This window comes from Nanorana parkeri, unplaced genomic scaffold (assembly GCF_000935625.1).
Source record: "Nanorana parkeri isolate BGI_ZX_2015 unplaced genomic scaffold, ASM93562v1 scaffold2016, whole genome shotgun sequence".
Taxonomy (NCBI): domain Eukaryota; kingdom Metazoa; phylum Chordata; class Amphibia; order Anura; family Dicroglossidae; genus Nanorana; species Nanorana parkeri.
This window is the reverse complement of record NW_017308284.1, coordinates 78111-100240: the sequence shown is the minus strand read 5'-3', so window position 1 is coordinate 100240 and position 22130 is coordinate 78111. Positions and strand designations below refer to the sequence as shown.

The 22130-nt window shown below is 41.8% G+C and overlaps 1 protein-coding gene across 1 annotated transcript in view; it reads right to left on the bottom strand.

Moving 5' to 3' along the window:
* CIT (citron rho-interacting serine/threonine kinase) overlaps positions 1-22130 on the bottom strand; it is a 114821-nt gene that overhangs the window by 49177 nt on the left and 43514 nt on the right. The window contains exons 14-22 of the mRNA XM_018572389.1: positions 21525-21695; positions 20491-20544; positions 18741-18794; positions 13030-13170; positions 9423-9548; positions 4743-4838; positions 4528-4644; positions 4260-4369; positions 768-942 (exon numbers count right to left, since the gene is read on the bottom strand). Coding sequence (XP_018427891.1) covers positions 768-942; positions 4260-4369; positions 4528-4644; positions 4743-4838; positions 9423-9548; positions 13030-13170; positions 18741-18794; positions 20491-20544; positions 21525-21695 — 1044 coding nt within the window. The remainder of the gene's footprint in view (positions 1-767; positions 943-4259; positions 4370-4527; positions 4645-4742; positions 4839-9422; positions 9549-13029; positions 13171-18740; positions 18795-20490; positions 20545-21524; positions 21696-22130) is intronic.

Below are 22130 nucleotides of genomic sequence, written 5' to 3'. Positions count from 1 at the left end.
AGTTACGCCCCTGCTTGGAAGCATTAAATTTAGCCACAAGAGTAGGCTTAAACATGCAAGAGCATTTTATTTACTGTTTCTGTATGGAGTCCTGTTCCTGAAAGCAGGAGTCCAGGTTGTGACTGCACATGTAAGCAGTCACAGCCAGTAAGTGAGATGTCTGTGCACTTGGATATTAAATGCAGTCACACGGAAAGAGCAGCACTTATCAATGTTAATTAGCCTATTAAGGGAAAAGAAATACAAGTACATTGGGCAGTCTTTAGACTGTTTATAGTCTAGTGTATGTGGCTGAAAACTTTGACTACACTGTTTTACAAAAAGTATTTGGAAATCCTCACATCAGTATAGTGAAAACCGAAAAGCAACATATTTCAAAATGTTTTACCAGTTGTATATTTTATAATTGGAGAACTCTAGTACAGAATAAAAAGTAAATGATCAGGTAATTGTTCAAATTAATATTGAATCGGTTCTACTTGTATATTCGATAAATAATAAAGCCTGTTGTACCGAACAGAGAAACAAGCATATTTCAGAAATCATCCAAACTTTGCCCACATATACCCTTTCTTTCAGCAGTTGGAAAATGCAAAGAGGCACAGAATGAAATATGTCATGTGACTCTCCAATTCTCATAGATTTAAAAAAATTTTTTTACAAAAATCTGTCGTTGATCTAGTTATACAGACCTTGGGGATTGTTACACGTGTACTTCCTCCAAAGACACATTTTTAAATCATATTTGAGAAATTTTAGAGAATTACCTCTCGAAGTCTTGTCTCAAGCTCCAGAAGCCGTGCCTTGTCAGTATTTTCCTGGTTGTTAATCCTCTCTAGTTGTTCTTCCAGTTTCTGATTATGAGCCTCAATTTTTCCAGCTTGGGTCTCCAAATAGAATTTTTGTTGCCTGAGTTCTGAAATCATCTCCTCTTGAGCTTTCCTAAAACAATGACATTAACACAGAGGTCTATTAAAAGAATTTGCATTTTGTACCTACTGTAAAAATCCTTTTCATTCATTCCATTGAGAGAGACAGGAAGCCATCCATTTTGGGGTTATATTGCCACCTACAGGAGGATTGAACACTGGAAAAACAAAACCAGAAGGCCAACCCAGGATATCACCTCCTACCCTCCTTCTACCAGCAAGCCTCAGTTTTGTTGCAAGCCGTACAGACAGCATAATCATAAACACAGATAGTTGGGACCGGCTGCCCTCAACGGACTCCAAAAAAGATTTTAACGGTGAGTACCAAAATCTTATTTTCTTTCTCGTCTATTAAAGGACACAGGAAGTCATTCACATTCAGGATGTTCAAAAGCAGCCCAACTGAGGGGTGGGCAACACAGCAAACGGTGACGGGTCCAATAAAAAACAATCGAACTTGGGAGCAGCTGAAAGCGATGCCTGAAGGACCTTAAAGCCATCAGCTGAGGCCTGAAGATTCACCTGGTAGAACACAGAGAATTTGTGACCAGAAAACAAGGTGGCAGCCTTGCAAAACTGAGAAACATTAGCCTTAAGCCGATAAGCCCAAAAAGTACTCACAAAGCTAGTAGCGTGGACATCGTCAATGTTACCCTAAAAGTTACCCTACACCAGGGGTGGCAAACTGCGGCCCTCCAGCTGTTGTGGAACTACAAGTCCCTTGAGGCTTTGCAAGATTCTCACAGCCACGGGCACGACTCGCAGAGGCAGATGCATCATGGGATTTGTAGTTTCACCACAGCTGGAGGGCCAGAGTTTGCCACCCCTGCCCTACACCAACAGGGTGCCAAGGACTCCTTTCCAGTCCATTAGGCTGGCATCTCTCATGAGGAGCTTCCAAAAGAGGGGGAGGACTTGACCTGATTGCAGATTGTTTGGGAACTGCAAACAGATTGGAGTAAAATCCCTGAAACTGTTCAAATGGTTAACAAACATTCCATCCACTTCATACAGAGGAAAGTTTGTCAGAGGATTTGGTGTTCTTGAAGCCCCAGACCTTGTTGTTGGACTAAGAGCCAAGTCTGGTGGGTTTGGTCATGGACATTGCAAGAGTGGTAAAGCAAAGAGGACTTTTCTTAATTTTCCCAGTCTATGGCTTAGGCTTCTTCTGCTGAGGAAGATGGGTGCTTTCTACCAGTAGCATCCTTGATAATGGTATCCAGAGTGGATCCAAAGAGGTGTTGCCCCTTGAAAGGGCATGTGGATCAGGTGCAGATGCAGGTTCCACATGCATACTATCAAGAGACTCATGGGTGAACACCTCCCGCAGCATGTCACAACTGTAGCTTCAAACTACAACCATTTGCTCCAAATGTTCTATGACCAAGGAATCAACTGCAATAGTGATAAGATCCCCTTTAAGGGACTTTGTCCAACCAGCCAAGGTTTGGCAAAGAAGGGTCACAGCTAAGAAACGATGAAGAACACTGCCTGTCAACAAGAACAGAACTCTAGAGAGGGCTTTCAACAACTTATTAGCTGGGTCCTTAAAGACAGGTGTGTCCTCCGAATGGTGGTTTCATTCTCATGGTGGAACACTGCCTGATACACAGTGGGGACAGGCCACTTTTAAACAAAGTCCTCTTCAAAAGGATACACGGCTATGTGCTAGGAGGAGCAAACATTTCGCCAGCATGTTTCCTCATAGAGGAAGACTTGGAATAGTTGATGTACCAGTAAAGTCTTTGCAGTGTTAGGGGATCTAAATGATCCAAGACTGGGAACAGCACTGTTAGAAGCAACAAGTTGATGCTCTAGTTTCAGGGTGGTGTACACTGCATCAGTAAGAACTTAAGTGGCCTCTTTTAATTTTGGAGTAATGGCAGAAGACTGCAACCCCACAGAGGCAAGCTCAAAGAAAAGATGTACATCCTCATAGGACACCAGCAAAAAAATGAGGCATGCTGTTAATAGGAGAGGTTATCAGGACTAACCTAAAGTTTTTAGTTTAGCAGTGTCCAATCCTCCTGCAGGTGGCAGCATAACCCAAAAATGAATAAATTCCTGTGTCCTCAATGGATGAGAAAGACATGGGTTTTAGGGCTTGCATACAGAGACCATTTAAAACTACTGTCTTCTTCTCATTACAGCCGCCCACATTGATAATGGGAAGAAACATCACATACGTCTATAAGACCTGACAGTCCATTAACATTTACCAACAACAAGTAAATAACACAGCGCTCTCTCAGGGATGCAGGGCGTGCGTGGATGCAAATGGTGTGGATTGCTGCTCAAAAAACAGGAGGAGAACCCTGTGAACGTAATAATGAGGCACTAAGAGCGCAAATCCGGAATTATAAATGGATTTGGATGTATGTGAAAAATAGTTTTTTTAAAAAGGTGAAGAACTTACTTGTGGTGTCAGGGATTCGGGCGCGGTGGCGATTCTGGCGCTGCAGGGAGTGTTGGAAGAAATTGTTCGATTTCCAGTGGTCTCCAAGTGGCGGAGTAGGGGTGAAATAGGACTTTTTTTAGGGGTTGTTCATGGCGGCTATGAATGGTGTCATCAGTTATAGTAGTGAACTCAGGGGTCAAGGGCTAAGGCAGAGAGCAGATTGGATGCTATGTGTGCCGAAGGGCTGATGTGGGAGCTGCCTCTGGACTTCGTTTGGTGTTTGTTCTAGATGTGATGGAGTGGAAGTGACAGTCGGTTAGGAAGGGGAGTGCACAGGGCTGTGTACAATGAGCAACGCGTTTTGAGGAGATCCTCTTTCTCAAGCTCGCAGATAGAAGGTGAGACCTTCTATCTGCGAGCATGAGAAAGAGCTTGAGAAAGACTGTCACTTCCACTTCGAGGAGATCCTCTTTCTCAAGCTCGGAATCCCTGACACCACAAGTGAGTTCTTCACCTTTTTAAAAAACTATTTTTCACATACATCCAAATCACACCATTTATAATTCCGGATTTGCGCTCTTAGTGCCTCATCATCAACATTTACCAAATGCTGTGCTAATTCATGTGTGGCATGTGTACAGGGAAGGAATTGTCACAAGCCTATCTGACACTTGGGATAGGATGTTCTGAGGAACCTGCAAGCAATAAATGCATCTGTTGCCTTTTACAAATATTGCTTAGTACATGGGAACTCTAAATTTCACAGTATTATGATACAGTGTGTTAATCCAAGATCTTTTTGTGAACATCCGTATCTGCTCTTGTCATCAAGAAAAGTAACTGGCTTGAAAGTTTGATAGTCAAGTGCTTTTGATACCGCCATAAAATATTTTTTTTCCTTTTAACACACTGCCATTGCATTTCATACTCACATGTTCCTTTGTGTAAAAAGACTGCTATTTGCTGCCAATTTGTTGGCTTCTGATAGTTCTGCTAATCTTTGTTCCAATGACTTGATCTTTGACTCCAAGGCTTTGATCATCTGTAAGATATAAAGTATCTTAAATTATCCCCTTTGGCATTAAGTCAAATGGTTTCTTAGAAAGAAATTGTTCCCAAAATGGTCATTAAATGTTTAAAAGTAGCATTTGCTTCCATCTCAAACCAAGAGCCACACAACACCTTTTCCGTATTACTTACTGCCTTCTGTTCACTAAGTAATCTATTCTTTTCACAAACTTCCTCTTTATTTTTTATACGAAACTGTTCAAGGGACTCCTTTTCTGCAGTGTCCATCTTAATTTGTGCTTGAAGATTCTGTAGGGGGAAGAGCATGTTGTATATTTTAGTTTTTGAACTTCAGAAAGTCAACTGAGGCAAGTTTTCACAAAGCTGAAAAAACAGAAAATATTTACTCTGACTTTCTCTTCATAGACTTGCTCATTCTCCTTCATATGAACATCTAAATGCTGGGCTCCCATTTGGGCTTCTCTGTACTTTTCTTCCAGTTCCTAAACATAAATATAAATTTAACTATGAAAAAAGACAATACGGTATATACAGAAAATAATTCAAAAGCTCAAATATGTGCCTATTAACAAATATCATCATTTCAAAACAAATGAATCAGCACCGTTCTAAGGCTAGGTTCACGCCTTTGCATTTTCCTTCGAATTCTTGCTATTTTTGTAATGTGAGTTTTTTTGTTTAGCTAATGAAAATTAATTAAAGGTTGCCATGAACTAAAATGCGAGCCAATGTGATGCATACTTTGTGGGTGTTATCATTAAAGTCTTTGGAGCCACAATTGCACCTGTACCACTTTTCCCAATGCAAGGTAGTGCAGCGCACTAAGAAAAGAATGGAAATTGTTTTGAGGCGCATCTTCTTTCCCCATGTTTTCATGTGTCCCTCCAGCGGTGTGACGTCACTCCGATCCAGCGCTGACTGCTCTGTCTCTCCGATCCAGCGGTGTCTGCAGGCGGGTGCACGCGTCTATAGACTTACCTTGCGTCTCTGCTCGTCTCCCGGCCGAGAATCGGGACTGCGCATGCGCCCGCCCCAAGATCCTTTGCGGCCGTACGAGCAGTTCCTGATTCTCGGCGCGGGAGCGAGCAGCGATAACGAGGTAAGTTTAAAATGATTTTAAGCGTTTTTTTGGGGTTTTTTTTACACTTCTTGCCCATATCTACTGCATGCTAGCAGTAGATATAAGCAAAAAAAACCGGAGGGTTTAGAACCCCTTTAACCATTAAAAATCATTACACATCTTATTTGTGTATTACTCGTCTGTAGATCCTCAAATCATCTCTGCTTGCATACCAACACTGTCCTCCCTTCTGGAGGGTGGCTACTTTTGTTCCCCATGGTTCCTGTGTGTGTTTTAAAGTAGCCACTGCTCAAAGCTCGCTCCTGTGATGGACTACAATCTCATGTACAGTTTACTAATATGTATTGAGATTGTAGTCCTAAAGTAGCGGTGGCTACTTTACAACACACACAGGGACCATGGGGAACAAAAGTAGTCACCCTCCAGAAGGCAGGACAGTGTCAGCACCAATTCAGAAATGATTTGAGGATCTACAGCCAAGTGATACACAAATAAGATAAATTTTTCTTAATAGTTAAGGAACTTGAATGCATTTTTAAGATTTAACTACTGAGTTTAGTGTCACTTTAAGGTTTGATGTTACGGTGGTGGCAATCATTTTTACCTTGTACACAGCAGGGCATGGGAATAAGGACAGTCATTTCGAAGAATATGCTCACTCTAGATTCAAATGAAAGCAACAGGCAATAGAAACAAAGGGTGAATTAAAAAAAGTGTGTGAGACAAGTTCCATCTCAACGGGAGTTGTTGCCCATAGCAACCAATAAGCTTCTACCTTTAAATGTTTTCACACTGCTTGGAAAATGAAAATTTAAAAGCCGATTAGCTGCGCACCAGTTGAGACAAGGTTTGTTTTAGACTGCTTTTACTAATTCCCTGCTGAATGGTTATTTTGACAATGGATTTTGCCCGGTTTTGTACACTTCTAGGGATCCAGGGCCATTGCGAAGACAACAGGAAGTATAGAAATTGTATCTTCTTTATCATTCATTAAGAGACTCAACTGAGGGGTAGGCAACACCAACAAAACACTAATAGGCCCACAAAGAAATCAACATGGCTAAATCTGAGAAAGAAAATGTTTAATGCAAAAAGGTCAAAGTAGCAATCACAGATCTGGTAGAGATGTGAGGTGGATCCAGTTCCTTATGATCATTAGGTTAAACAATGAGCTGTCTGAACTGCAAGGTACAGAGAAACATGGACACCGGCACACCAAAAGCAGATAGAATACATCTATTTATTCAATGTTTGCATGTACGTCAAATAAATAGACGTATTCTATCTGCTTTTGGTGTACCGGTGTCCATATTTCTCTGCATCGACTACCGAGCACCCATGTTATTTTGGGATATGCGGTCAGGAGTGCAATGGGTACTTGGACTGTGAACTGCAAGGTAGACACACACAGCAAGCACTACATCCAGGCAATGGAGGGAGATCATCTCCTGATGAACAGGAGCGAGACAGAGGGATAGGGGAATGAAGAACTTGTTGAGGTGAAACACCGAAACTACCTAGGAGGAAGAAAGTTCTGGGTCTCTATTAGGAATGTCCTGATACCGATGCTAGCATCGGAATCGGGCCCGAAGCAGGGCATTTTGACAAGTACTTGTACTTGTCAAAATGCCCCGATGCCTAGCGCCGAAGCTTGCACTTTTTTTTTTAATCTACTTTACCTTCCGTGGTGGGGTCCCCTGGGCAGGCTGAGCGGAGGAGCGCCGCGTCACTGATGTGGGCGGAGCGCCAGGTGGGGTCCTATATGCAGAGATCCTGCCCAGCGCCGACTACGAGAGGCACTGCGTGAGGCAACCGGGATCGGAGTGAAACTGTGAGTAAGGGAAGCTGGGACGGGGCTGGCTGTAAATCTATTGCTATAGTGTACAGGACGTGTGCACTGTATATGTAGTACATATATACCGCACACAGCTCCACTACACTACAGCAATATATTTACAATTATCCTCTGCTAACATGAATAGGTTAAATCATGATCCATAGTACATAACATGTAGTTGTACTATGGATCATTTAAAGTCACCTGTCCCTTTAAAAAAAAAAGTATCGGTAATTGGTATCGGCAAGTACATGAGGTGAAGTACTTGTACTTGGACCTGAAAAAGGGGCATCGGGACATCCCTAGTCTCTATACTGCCTTGTCCCTGTGCAAAACTAAAAATACTTTTTTTTTTTACAAGATAAGGCCAGAGGTAATGGCAACAAGGAAAGCAACCTTGTAGGCGATAGGGCAAAGGGGGATAGTCCTAATAGGTACAAATTTAAGTTTTTAAATCTCTGAAAGAACCAAGTTCAGAATCCACGGAGTCACAGAGGAATACACAGGGGAAGTCACATGGGAGACACTCATGGGAGGCCAGCGGTCTCTGGAATAAGATCAGAGGTGATTAAATCTGTCTCTAGATGGTATTCAAGGCAAAATGTTCACCCAGGCCAATTTGCAGAAAAGACAGAATTGGTCGCATGCATAATTTCTTGGGGTGAAATTTTCTAGCCAAATACCAAGCAAATGCAATGGTAAAACTTGCTGAAAGCAGACTTCCTAGCTTTTAGCATGGGGAATGCAATTCAGAGATAACTCTGGGTTTAAAGGACCTTGGCCTTAATAGCAATGCTGTTAAAGCCAGCAACTGTGAAGCAGGATGGCAAAATGATCCCGGAGTGATTTATATGATATATACACCAATCAGCCATAACCATTATCAGCAGGATAATATGCCCTGCTACACTGCAAAAATGGTTCAACAATGAGTTTGAGGTGTTGACTTGGTCTCCAAATTCTCCAGATCTCAATCAAATCAAGCATCTGTGGGATTTGCTGGAAAAACAAGTCCGATCCATGGAGGCCCCAACTCACAACTACTGATGGCTTGGTGCCAGATACCACAACATACTTTCAGTGGAGTCTATGCCTCGACGGGTCAGGGCTGTTTTGGGGTAAAAAGGGGGACCTACTCAATATTAGGTGGGTGGTCATAATGCTATGGTTTATAATAGGTATTTGTTTATATCCTGATCGCTACTTGGCCTTCAAGGGGGATGAGCAATCATGAGCTGAGCCCTGGGTTTCTTTTGCTTAGCAGATAGGTACTCTTGCACCTGGGACATTCTTGATGATAATGTCCAGGTCAGCTCTAAAAAGACGTTGTCCCTCAAAGCCATGCAAAGTAGTTGTTTCTTGCAACACTTTAACTAGAGTCATCCTCACGTTCACCGACAGGAAATGAGAGGTAAGACCCCTAGCAACCCATGCACGCACCCGGTGACATGAGCTTTAGGGGGATCAGCTTCTCATGGCTGTAACCCAATCGGATAAAGTTGGGCAGACAAGTATCACAGCCAGAGCAGGATGCAATAAAACAAGTTTTTTTCAAGGTGCTTCAATCCAATCATTTGTTGATGTTAAAAAAATAGAAAGGAAAAATGTTTTGGCTGATGTTCCGCTTTACCAAACACATTTTACAGGTTCTAAAGCCAATTAAATTGAGGTCAGGCAATGATGATCTAATTATCTAAAGAAACTGTATACCGTAAATTTACAAAAATCATTAATTGAATGGATGACCAATCTTTGATTATAGCAAACCATACTATAGCATTATATATATATATATATATACATATATATATATACACACACATATAATTTTTTGCTTAACATTTTTTAACATTAATCTAATCAAAATGTCACTAGCACATACAGACTTATGCTCATTTGCTTCTTCATAAATTGGCCTACCAGCATCGTTTTTGGTGATTGGGAGGAAACAGATCACCTTGAAGAAACCCACATAAACACAGGGAAAAAAATACATGCTACATACTTCAAATATTTACAGTTTGAAAGGAACTTAATATCAAACATCTATTAGAAACTTGTTTACAAAAACACTTTTTAAAATTGTTATAAAAACTTCGAATCTCTCTAATAAGGTTAATTCTTCCTTGTTGAAAACGTGAAACTTACCATTATTTTTTCAGCCATCTGCTGGATTTGTTGAGATTTAGTCTGAATATCTTCCTTCAACCTGTTCTCCCGGCGCTCCACATTCTCCAATTTCCTGACCTGGTTTTCCAAGGAAAGACGTCTCTCCTACATAAAATGCAACTACCAGTTGTTATCACTTCCATCTTAAGGGCAAACAGAACCTAACTGTTACATTCAATCATACAGAAGAACATAGCAGCAACAGCAACCATTGCCAAAGAAATATCCTGAACTCTAAATACTTACGCACAGGCAGACAATAAATAAGCAGCAATCACTCCACAAAATCACTGAGGATATAAATAACCTCAGATGATACCTGTAGAGTAAACTGGTATAAAAATAACCAGCAGCATATGGTGTTTAGCACATATATTTAATAACATGAAAGTCATGTTTGTATATCTGTGTGGGTTCAGGTCTTCCAGAAGCTGCATCATGCATGCACAGTATCCTTAACTGCAACTGTGTGGGCGGAAAGCACTGCAGATACATTATAGGCATGATAAACGTCCTATTTCCTGGGGACAGGAATATCTCTCTAGTAAGGCAGTGGGAAAAGGCCACAGAGACAGATCTATCCTAGTTAATTACCTGCCTTCTTGTGCTATTAGAGAATGTAATAGGCTATATGTACAAAGGCATGGACATGTGTTATACAACCAATAAGGGTTTCTAAGAATGCTGGAAAAATTGAAGGTTGTATCAGACAGTGAAAACTGAAGGACAGGAGGAGGAAGGTGTCACCTTTGGCAACCGATCTGATGCTTTAAAAGGCATAGTCCACCTTTAAAAGATAGATAAATAAATGCACATTGTTTTCTTTTATATATGTGCCTTTATAATTTTTTTGCATTGGAGCCAGTAAAGCATTGCAACCACAAATCAGTGGATCGCAGGAGCAATGTTCCAGCTGCTGTAGATTCTCCCTCCCGACCCTATCCATGCCAAGGTATGGACAATCAGTAACAGGGAGGAAGAATGAATGGACTACAAGTGCGGTGATGTCACTGCATTTGTATTCCATTGAGAACTACAAATTGTTCTGCAGCAGTAGCAGACAGGACTTGCAGTTTATTCTATGAAATGATCTGTGAATGGATGACACAGCTGTGTCAGCCAGCCACGTACAGCCTTGCCAAATTCAAAAAAGAGCAGCAGCCTGCAGGAGAAGAACCCCAAAATCCAGGTAAATGTGGGTCGGCGATGTAACCATGTTTCATCTTACACCCTGAATACATATGTAACATGAAACTTGGTCTAAATGGTAAACAAAGCCTTTAAGACTCCCCTGTGATAGCAAGTACATCTTTCAGTACTTTGTGCTGAATAGAACATCAGGGAAGCAAAAGGAAAGGTTAAAGGAATGGGGAAAGTTGCCCCCAGTGCATTTCCAACACATTTGGGATCCTTAGCTTTCTCAGGAGGCCACAGGGAGGCTGAGTGCCATCATTGGCAACTGGGCAAGCTGGCCAGAAAGTGGGATCTAGGATAAGTATCTTTTTTTGTTTGGACCCAGTTGTTTTGGTTGAAGGTGTGGACTACCATACAGATGTTATATGTTTATTAGGGTGAAAGGCTTACTTTAATAACATTGTTGTGGAAAAAATAATTGATTACTTACAAGGTTCCTCCAACTGATTATGTATAATATTGCCACTATAAGATAAAACATGGATATGTGTATTTAAATGTAGTGGTTGAATTATATAAACATGCCCTACAGAATGGATGTATTAGTTTTATTTGTTTTAACCAGTGTGCCTTTAAAAAAACAAAAAAAAACATTCCCACTGTTTTTGGAATATTTTTGATATTCTGTAGCAGTCACTTAGGCTGGGTTTTTTTGAATTTATAAACCACTTGCTGACCGGGGTGTTTATACCCCTTCCATTTTTCAGTATTTAGTGCTACAGTACTTTGACTGAAGTTTATTCCACCATGCAATGCTGTACTGAAATGAATTTTATGCCATTTTTTTCTTTCGGTGGTATTTAAATCACCACTGGGGTTTTCCCTATGTTATAAAACATTTATTATTAATTTTTTTTTGTAACTAATTTTTTTTAAACCTTTTTTTTTTTACTTAACTTTATTGCCATCACATAGGGGACTAACAAGCCCCCTATGTGATAGCCAATTTGCAGTGACAGGTCCTCTTTATGGAGACATCAGGGGTCCTTAAGACCCCTGTCACCTAGGGACCCCCAGAGAAGCTGATGAAGCAGGGACCTGTTTCACCAGCTTCTCTCCGACTTCTGTACCGGAGAGTGACAGAGGAATGCGGAAGTGATGTAATACACATCACTTCCTGCATTCCGACGAGGAGGAGATCAAACAGAGATTGTGTACTGAGCTCCGTTTTATCTCCAGTCACACAGCTGCTGTTCTGGTCCCTAGCTCACCCCGAGCTCGGAATCGCCAGCAGCGGCTGCAACGGAGGGGGGGAGGCGCACACCCGCACGCACATTAGAAGCGATTGGGCGTCTCTACAGACGTCCAAACGCTTGTATGTAAACAGCCATCGCATAACGGCGGGCATGAGCTGGGCGGGATGGGACGTCTAAAACGCCCACCCGCATCCAAGAAGCCGTTGTCCGGCCATTTGATTACAACATCCGGACAGCAGATGGTTAAAAATCTCTATTAGGTGGCCATAAAAAAAAATAATGATACACTCTGCTTCTCTTAAACACATAAATACACTGATTACATAAGAAGTACTTCTGCCTTAAAAGAACATTGCTAGCTTGATAATCAAAGTGAAAACAGAACACTGAACTACTAATCCTATTAACCTGTGAGTATGCCTGAAAAAAGAAATCTAATGCAGCCACCACATCTAAGGACTGGAAAACTGCAATATATTACATCATTTTTGGGTTTAGATAAGCTATAAAGCAACAATGTGAGCTTGTAAAAAAAAAGGTGCAAACTGGGAAATTTCAGCAAATAATTCTATGCAATCAGACAAATCCAATACAATGACACATAGAAGGAAATATAATCACACAAGCAGGGTAAACACTAACACCACAGAATCAAACTTTTTTATTTAAAAGAGAACTATAGGGTAAGCGTTTTTCCCCATAGTTCTCTTAAGGGTCATGGGAGGACATATACTAACCTCTTCCCGTGACCCAAAGCTCAGTATATCGCGAGCTACAGCTCGCGGCCTACTGAGACCGCTGCAGCAAGGACGGATCCCAACATTACTGTCGAGATCTACCCAGCTGCATGACAGCGGGCTCTGCATATCTAGGAGGCAGAGCCAGCAGTACCCGCCCCCTCCCCACCCATTCCGCCAGTCAGCGCTGGAGGATCTGAGTGGGTAGGCGGGGAGGAGTCCCTGTAGGGAGCCATGAGTGACAGTCACAGCTCTCTGCAGGTAGATGATCGTGAAGTGAGCGAGCAAGGGTATGTGTTCGCTCACTTCCCGATCTATTGAGCCAACGTGTGACAGTTTCATTGTCACACGTCGGCTCAAACTATGAGGATGAGTGATTTTCACTCACCTCATGGTTTTCCTTTAAGTACTAGGGACAAAAAAAAAATCATAGAAAGATGTGAAAACCGTGGCCCCCACCTCAGCTTCAGACAGTTTCTTCTTTATGCCATCATTTGAGTCTTCTCTGTTTCTAAGTTTCTCCAACTCTTTCTCTGCTCTCTCCTTTGCTTGGCGAATATTTTGGAGCAATTCTGTAGCTTCAGAACTGGCTTTAACTGCCTGAAATGACAATAAAAACAATGAAAGCAAAAGTTTCGAAACACTTTCATACATTATGACAAGGCTGATGGACTTACTTATCATATTATTAGGGATGCCAGTCCATTTTAAAAGCAAAGTACACAGTGGTCTAAGCCATTGATTTTCACCCACTGTTACAAAAAAGTGTGTGTGTGTGTGTGTGTGTGTGTGTGTGTTGGGGGGTACTTGTTCAATGGATAATTCTGCTTGTACTTAACAAAAATTGTCAGATTTGTAAAATAAGCTAACCTACAAGAGGGGGTACTGGGTGAACATACTGTATGTGCATGCATACCTGCTGGGAGGTACGCGTGACAGGTTTAATGGATAATTCTGCTTCAAAACTTAACAAAAAATTGCTTAGATTTTGAAAACATGCTATTTGTTGTTTCTACAAACGTCAAGGTGTACCAGAGATGAGCTACCCTACAACAGAGGGTACAGGGTAATCAATGGCTTTATTAAAAAGAGATACATGCATTAATAAAGTTCAGAAACATTGATGAAGGCCATCAATACAGGAACATGTGCTGTTTTATACTGTAAATGCAGCTTCACCTCTGTATCTAGAATCAAAAGGTGCATACCACATGCTTATACGATAAATCAGATAATGTTTATGCTTAATATATCTTTACGCTTTGGAAATAACTCATGAGCATTGGTGATTAAGATGTCATTTGGGTGGGTTAGAGGTGAAATGTTTTTACCTGAATATTCAAATCGCTACTATTCGTTGGTTGAAAATGAAGCACTTCCTAATTCAGATCTTGCATGACTTTTACTGAAGCAAAAGTCAAGATGGCTGCCATTGTTTGCATCCACTGACAACAAGCATCGCAGAGATGTGTGCGGGATCTCAAAATATCCCCCTGTCTAAAAGCTGGATCAATAGGAAGAGAGTATGCCGGCAGCCAGGTTGGCATAACAGGGGATACATTAGGGAGCGACTGGTGAGTGTCAGTGCTGAGTATGAATGATAATCACATGTCTCAGCTGAGGTTTGCTTTAAGAGAGTAGACATGAATAAGGAAGGTGCCACATAAAATATTTTGCTTTGCTTTCCCTGTAACATGACCATTCCTCACTATTGAATTTACACTGAATCTGGCCATCAAGGTTTAAGCTGAACATGCTTCTCTATTGTTACCGAACAAAAGAAAAAATATTAAAGCACTGTACCCAGCAAAGTGGTTTGATGAGAGATGGCTCTTTATTAGGCTCTCAGCTCAACCATTAAGGGGTTTTCCAACTAACAAAGTAATTTATGTTACTACAATTTAAGAGCCAGTCTGCCAACCAGTGTTGCCTAGCACTCTATTGTGCTGTGGTATTTAAACCTGAAGGAGATAGGGGGATGAATATTCTACTTGATGCTCTAAACAACTGTGGTATAGCATAGATAAAAAATGTCTTCTCTTATCCTGTGTGTCTTCATACTGTTTGCCTTTTACCTTGTCAGCATAGCATGTTAACCTGTTCTTTACATTTTGTCTAACGTGACAGGTGCCCTTTTAGGCCCCATTCACACCAGGGCGGGTGCGGATCAACGCGGTTTCCAAAAAGGCGGTTTTGGGCGTTTTGAATTGTGTTTCAGAGCTGAAACACAATTAAAAACTTCCAAAAGCGCACTGATCAGTGTGGTTCCATTGAAAGATGTATGGAAACCGTGCTGATCAGTGCAGGAAAAAAAGCTCAGGGAGCAATTCAGGTGGGAGGCGGTTCTGATTGAGCAGTCGCATGACCGGTCCCCATAGCAATGTATGGGAACGTTCATGTCGATGGATCTGCACGGCCGACCCGTCCCGGTGTGAACGGGGCCTTAAGAGGATATATAATCTTTTCAATGTTTTCTCAAACAGGTGTGAAAAACCACACAATAAATGCAATTGTTGTTGGCATAAACCTTGTTTTATGGAAACTTACATATGTACATGGGGGCAGCCATATTTGTTCAATACATAAGTAGACTTTGCTTCCTGATGCTCCTCTTATCTCAAAGATAAGGTCTGCCCAATTGAAAAATCGACAGACCCTCTGCAGTCCCCAATGATATTGTATACTTATATTGCACCAGGTGGCCAGAGACCATACCACAGCCTAGGCTGTAAGTGTGTAAGTTACAAGATGGAACGTAGAGCGGCATGTTTATCGGCATTGATTTATAAGGAATCAGAGGCCACCTTAATTCTTAAAGCTGCTGCTCTTTTAACTGCCTGACATCACATAATGATTCCAAGCTTCTGAGTGTGTAAAACAGTATCAAATAAAAGAGCCCTGTATTTTTTTTTTCTTAGCTAAAGGTCTGTTAGGTAATTAGAATAGAAAGTAGACACAGCCTGAGCAGACAAGCCTGTCCCCTGCCAGCATGCTGCAAATAAGGACTCCTGTTCTCTGTGTGGAATCACTAGTCACTCTACAGAGGTTTGACATGCCCCCCTACGGAGTAAAAACTAGAGTTCTCCAATCAGCAGGGAGTATGAGCATTGCCAGTTGAAGAGCTATATGTCTGACTCAGCAGGGGGGGTTGTTGGACCTCTACAAAAAGACCACCACTTCCACACAGAAAGCAAAGGTTCTTCTCTGCAGCTTGCTGGCAGGTGGTGGTCTTTTTTTACTTAGGCTGTGGCTGCTTTATAAACAAAGAGAACTGTAAGACATTGCACACCTTTTTGGGGGAATTTAGCAAAACTGGAGCAGGCAGAATCAATCAGCTTCTCTCTTCAGTTTGCTCAATTGAGATCGGCTCCAGACTTTCTCCAGTTTTGATAAATTACACCCCCCCCCCCCCCCCCTTATGTTTTGATGCACTTGAAATGCATTTGGTTGATTTAAACTGAAAGTTCAAATGGGCTTTTACACTGATATGCACTACCAGTAGCTGGGAGACAGTTGGTAGCCAAAGCAGTAACTGTCAGATTTCATGTAGCCCCTGACCATAAGCAAAGTTAGATGAAGACAAAATAAATACAGCTAATTAAAAAGGGGCAAATATAACTATTTCATAAGAAAGCCTATGCAGGGCACACTTTGCCAGTAATAATTTAAGATTGAGTATTCAGATTCTTACAAAAGCCTAGTCATGATTGCTTCTATTTAAGCCTGTGTTGGCTTCAGCCCAGTTAACAATAATGAACTAAAAGCCAAAATTGGCCCAAGGCTTGCACATTTAAAGATGCCTTCCTTAGTCTCAGTGGGGAAGGCACAAAAACTGCTGCAAGCTAAAATGGGATTGGGGTCACAGCAATTTATGTGCAGGAAATTATGAAGAGATGCACTAAAAGGGCATGAGAACTACATCAAATGAATAATGATGCGAATATCAATGATACGATTGCCACATCTTTGAAATATAGCCCTCTACACTCAAGAAATCTTTATTCTGCATACTTGTTAAATTGAATTGAAAGCTAAACAAAGGCTCATACTGTACATAGTGAGAAAAATTAAACATGTATAATACAAATGAAAGCACTTTCCCATAAACAATATATCAAGTGTACTAACTTTAAAAGAGCAAGATACAAAAATCAAAGTAGTATCTATGTTTAAAGTAATTATAAAATTAAACATATAAAACTTTTGTAGTTATTATCACTGAACATTAAAAGGACGGACTTTTGTACTCGCCATAAAATCCTATTATTGGAGTACACAGGAAGAAATTAAAGGAGAACTATGGGGTTCTATCTTTTCTTTATTATTGCATTCCTTAGGCTAAATAAGTAAATTGTGTAATTTACTCCTATTAGCCAAAATGCACCCTAAGCCTGTAAACCCTTCTTTAAGATGCTGGGCGGGGCTTAGCGCCGCAATGAGGAGAGATCCCGACAGCAGCAGCTCTGTGCACGCAGCTCTCTCCTTACCTGCACGTCCCCGTCCTCTGTGCCAGCCTTCCAGACACGCTGCTGTGTAGCCCTTGATCCCCTCCCTCCTCCTCTCCATCTGCCCCGACTACTTCACGTGTAGTGTGCAGTGCATTGAGAAGATCTTGTCCCGGTTCAGGAGCTCTCTCTTCATAATTTATCACATATGGGCAAGTCCATATATGGTGAATGATGCCCTTTCTCTCTATTCATCATGTATCACATATGGGCAAGTCCATATATGGTGAATGATGTCACTGGGGATTCCTGCTGATCGGATGCTTGCCAGTCTGCAGGGATCCCCAGTGACATAATTCACCATATATGGACTTGCCCATTTGTAGTAAATGCTGAAGAGAGAGCCCTCTTTCCCCTCTCTCATCAGCGATCCAGAGAGAGAGAGAGAGAGAGAGAGAGAGAGGAGCCCTTTCTCTCTCTTCATCATGTATCACATATGGGCGTATGAACGCGCTACAAAACGTCCTACGCCCAAAGAAGTACAGGAGCTTATTTGGGGCGTTTTTGTCGCGCGTTTCCATTGGGATACAGCCAAGTAGCATGCGTTTTTTTACCACGAGCGCGACATGAAACGTGCGACAAACGTGCATATTCGATACGCCTAGGTGTGAACCTAGCCTCTATGTCTACGGTAGACACTGATGCATGGTGGTGATGAAATTAAGCTCAGGGTATGAACTAAGGCAAAACCTCAGGTATTCACAAAACACAAACAGCTGGCAGTCTGCGAGAGGCAGATGGCCAGAGGTGACCAAAGTCACTGTAGATGGGCTGTAGGAATAGACCAGAGAAAGCTGTTCCATGTCGCTCTTTGCAAAGCAGGTACAGCAGCGAGGAGATACTTCCTCGATGTTGAATAGTTAGAAATAGAGTGAGGTAATCAACATTCCACCTAACAAATAGTCACGTTACTCCAAAGTCAAGCTGAGGATAGGCTGCTCTGGACAGCTGCTGTCTTAGAGACCAGCACAAACAGCAATGGATAGAAGAAACTTGAATGAAGAGAAAAACTGAAGAAAAAAATGCTAGCTGCAAAACGGTTAGAGTTTTCCCAAGCAGAGCCAAAGAAAAGATGTCCATCCTTCAAGGACACTGGCAAAAAACAGATATGTCGGTTGTGGGAGGGGTTATCCTGGGCTGGCTTCCGATTTTGTTTGCCAGTGACCTGTAAGTGGTAGTATAAGCCATAATAGAAGTCACCAGCACTCGATGATATGTGCGAGAAGTATAAGCACTTTCATTGAAATATCACAAGTATGTATTATGACAAAGCCAATGTTTCGGGGGCCACGCAGGGTCCCTTCCTCAGGGCGACATAGTGACCTTCACCTGCGTGGCCCAGAAACGTTGGCTGTATGACACTTGTGACAATTCAATAAAAGTGCTTATACTTCTCGCACATATCGAGTGCTGGTGACTTCTATTATGGACTGCATCTGACATGGCGCCATCCGTGTTGTCACTTCAAGCACCAAACTACAGTGAAGGTCCATATGTTGTATGGAGTGCAGGTGACTTTTTGATATTAGTGGCAGTATAAGCCAACACTTAAGGTGTTCCTATTGATCTCAAAATGACAAGAAAGAAAATTAGATTACACATATTAACTGCAAACCCATATTTATAAATGTTGGTATATTATCACACCTTATGTGTTCCACCCACCTTTGAAAGTTTTTCTTGCAGCTCCTGAATCTTGGTCAGTTGTTCAGCATTGATCTAGAAGATAGAAGGTCATGTTTATTATTGAATTATCACAAACACTTAGAAAAGAAGCCATTACAATGACTTTCTGCATTGATAGCTGGCAACATGCAGTGACGTCTGAAAGTTATTACGCACATCAAAGTGCTCACACTGCGCTTCGGAAACCCCAGAATGTTTCCAAGCTGCTTTCCAATTCCCAGTACACACTACATCCCACAAGGCAATACAAGTGATTTGGCATTCAATTAAGAGGTGACCACATTGCAATGTGGAATGTGATGGGGTGTGCCTAAGCGTGACTTTCTCAAAAGTTGAAACATGCATCTTCCTGGCACCAGATGTGGCCTAATATCAAAGCTTAACAACAGTTTTATGTCTAGTTACCAAAAGACACAAACAAAGCTATATCTATATATTCCGATAAGAGATAGGAGGCTGAGCGGTGCGGGGAGGAGACATAGCGGTCTCTCCTCCCGCAGCGCTCAACCCGCCTGCCACAGTTTCTCTCCTCCTCGCTGGGACACAGAGCAGCGCCCAGGGGGGAGGAGAGAATAGGATGGATGCACCGCTGTATCGGCCAGAAAGTGGCATTTTCAGCGGCCGATATATATCAGTGCATTATATGTGTGTGTGTGTGTGTGTGTGTGTGTGTGTGTGTGTGTGTGTGTGTGTGATGTCCCGATACCGATGCTAGCATCGGAATCGTGCCCGGTACAGGGCGTTTTGACAAGTACTTGTACTTGTCAAAATGCCCCGATACATAGCGCCGAAGCTATGCTTTGTTTTTTTCTTACTTACCTCGCTGAGCGTCGCGTCACTGCTGCTCCGGTGGCCGGCGCTCCAGGTGGGGTCCTAATTTAGGTGGCCAGAGACTGCCAGATGACCCCGCTCGGAGCGCCGCCCACCGGAGCAGCAGTGATGCGACGCTCGGCGAGGTAAGTAAGAAGGGGAAAAAAACCTGCAGCGGCGAGTCAGCTCTAGTCCGGCGAGAGGAGCTCCAGGTGGGGTTCTAATTTAGCTGGCAGGCACCTCTGAGCCACCTGTCCCTTTAAAAAAAAGTATCGGTAATTGGTATCAGCAAGTACATGAGGGAAAGTACTTGTACTTGGGCCTGAAAAAGTGGCATCCCTAATATATACAATTGTTTTTTGTTTAAAGACAGAAAAAATATAGGGATTTGAGAAAATAAAATCTGAACTCCGGGTATATCTTACCCCTTCAAACTAACCACCGAGTTAAAAACAAAAAACATCTATGTCACATGGCAAGCCAGATCCTGAGACTTTTATGTTCATCAGGGTCCTTTTAGTGTCTATGTCACTGTCTGGGTAACATGGACACTTCCTACTGTTCCCTCTCAGGATCCAGAAGATTACAGCAGCATAATGATGTCATAAAGAGGCTACCGGTTAGTGCAGGCACAGAATGCAACAATAGATCCACAGGTCAGCTCTCTCGAAGTGGAACCAGCATGGGACATGAACAACAGACTTAGGTGACTATAAAAAACAGATATTCACAAGATATTTATTTTTGTAATATCGTAAATGTTTGAGAGATGGGTGGCAGGGAGCGAAGGGAGGGGAGAGCTTTGCCTAGAGATGTGCTTTAATTCAGAGAACATTACAAATATTTCCTGCTCCTTTTCCTGTTTTAATAAATAAGTTTAAATGTGTAACAAAGAAAAGAAGTAATGAAAAACACAAACCTTTTCAAGCTTTGAATGCAGTTCCCCTACTTCAGCTTTGCCATGATCTTTAGCCTGCATAAAAACAAATTAAGTGTCGATGAAAAGAGAGGAGATACATCCAAGTATATTCTCATTATGCAATTCATTTTTTGTAATTGTTTTGTATAATATGAATTTTATTAATCAAAATAAACATACAAGTATTAAAATAAAGCAGGGGGAGGTAGCCTCGGCACTCTACTAGTTGTGAAACTACCAATCTCATCATGCATCTGCCTCTGGGAGTAATGCCCCATGGCCATCAGTCTTAATTATTTAACAAAATACTTGTTTTCACTTCAAAATTGATCCTTTGTTGCAACTCAATGCTCCTGATTTCATGTATCCTCTTTGAAGTCAATTCTTGCGCCACATGGGATTTGTAGTTTCACCACAGCTGGGGTGCCGAGGTTGCTTACCCCTGCCATAAAGTAAAACAATGAACCAAAAGGCAGGAAGGTCTTGTTTGCAAGATATTATATTCTAGAAGCAAAAGCGTCTGGCGTAAGGATTAAGTACATGCTCTGATCAGAAACATCTATCTTCAAAATAACAATTTTATAAAACCGCAGCATGAACCAGTGACAAAACTAGGTTCTGTGCAAAGGCAGAAGTTCAGTTGGATACAGATGCTGGTCAAACATACAATAAAAATGGAGAGTGAAAAGCAAAAACAAATATTACAAGTGATTCTCAGTATTAGTGCATTGCTGTAGATCTTGGTGACTGGATTACAGTGCTGCCATTCCCACTCTTGGCTAGATCTCTGGTATACAGGGGGATAAGAATGTAATATAAAGGTCGTGTTTGGGTAATAGGACTAGTAACATTTAACATATTCAAATACATAAATAATAATAATATATACTTTACTGGACTAAAGGAAGTTTTTTTTATATATTTGCACATAGTTTAGCTTTAGTGGTAAACACATTGAACTAAAAATATTAAGAAGCATATGTTAGAATAAGAAGCAATATTTTTGTCACAAGAAAGAATTAGATATTGGTTACCTTCTGCAGCTTTTGCTGACATTCAGTTGCTTTGCGTTTAAACTCCTCTGCAGCAGCTCTAGACTCCCTTATCTCTGCTTCATACATGTCGCTACGCCTGCGAGCAACAGCTAGGTCTTCTTCTAACTGGTGCATCATCAGTTTCATTTCTTCCAACTGGGCTTGAAATTCCTAAAAAGAAAAACATATGATGGCAAAAGAGGATCATGAACCCAGATATAGAAATTAGGGATGCATCGAAAATTTTGTCCGGTATGGGTTGGCGGCCTAAATTTCAGTGCATTTTAGTTTATATCTTCTCCACTGGGAGCTGCTCTGTGTCCACTCTGACACAAGGCAGCGTACAGCGGGGAAGAGAGAAACTGTCAGGAGGCTGAGCGGGGCAGGGAGGAGAGCGGTATCATCATACCTCCCTGCTCAGCCTCCTGTGACAGATCAGGATGGAGAGAGGTGTGCAGAAATCTGTCAGCTGGCACATGGGGCTGAGCCAGGGTCTGTGTGTGTATGGGAAAGTCAGCTGTCAAAGGAGACCGAGCTCTCCTCCTCTTACCGCCCGCTCTGCCTCCTGGGACAGCGAGCCAGGATGGAGAACGGGTACAAGCAGTC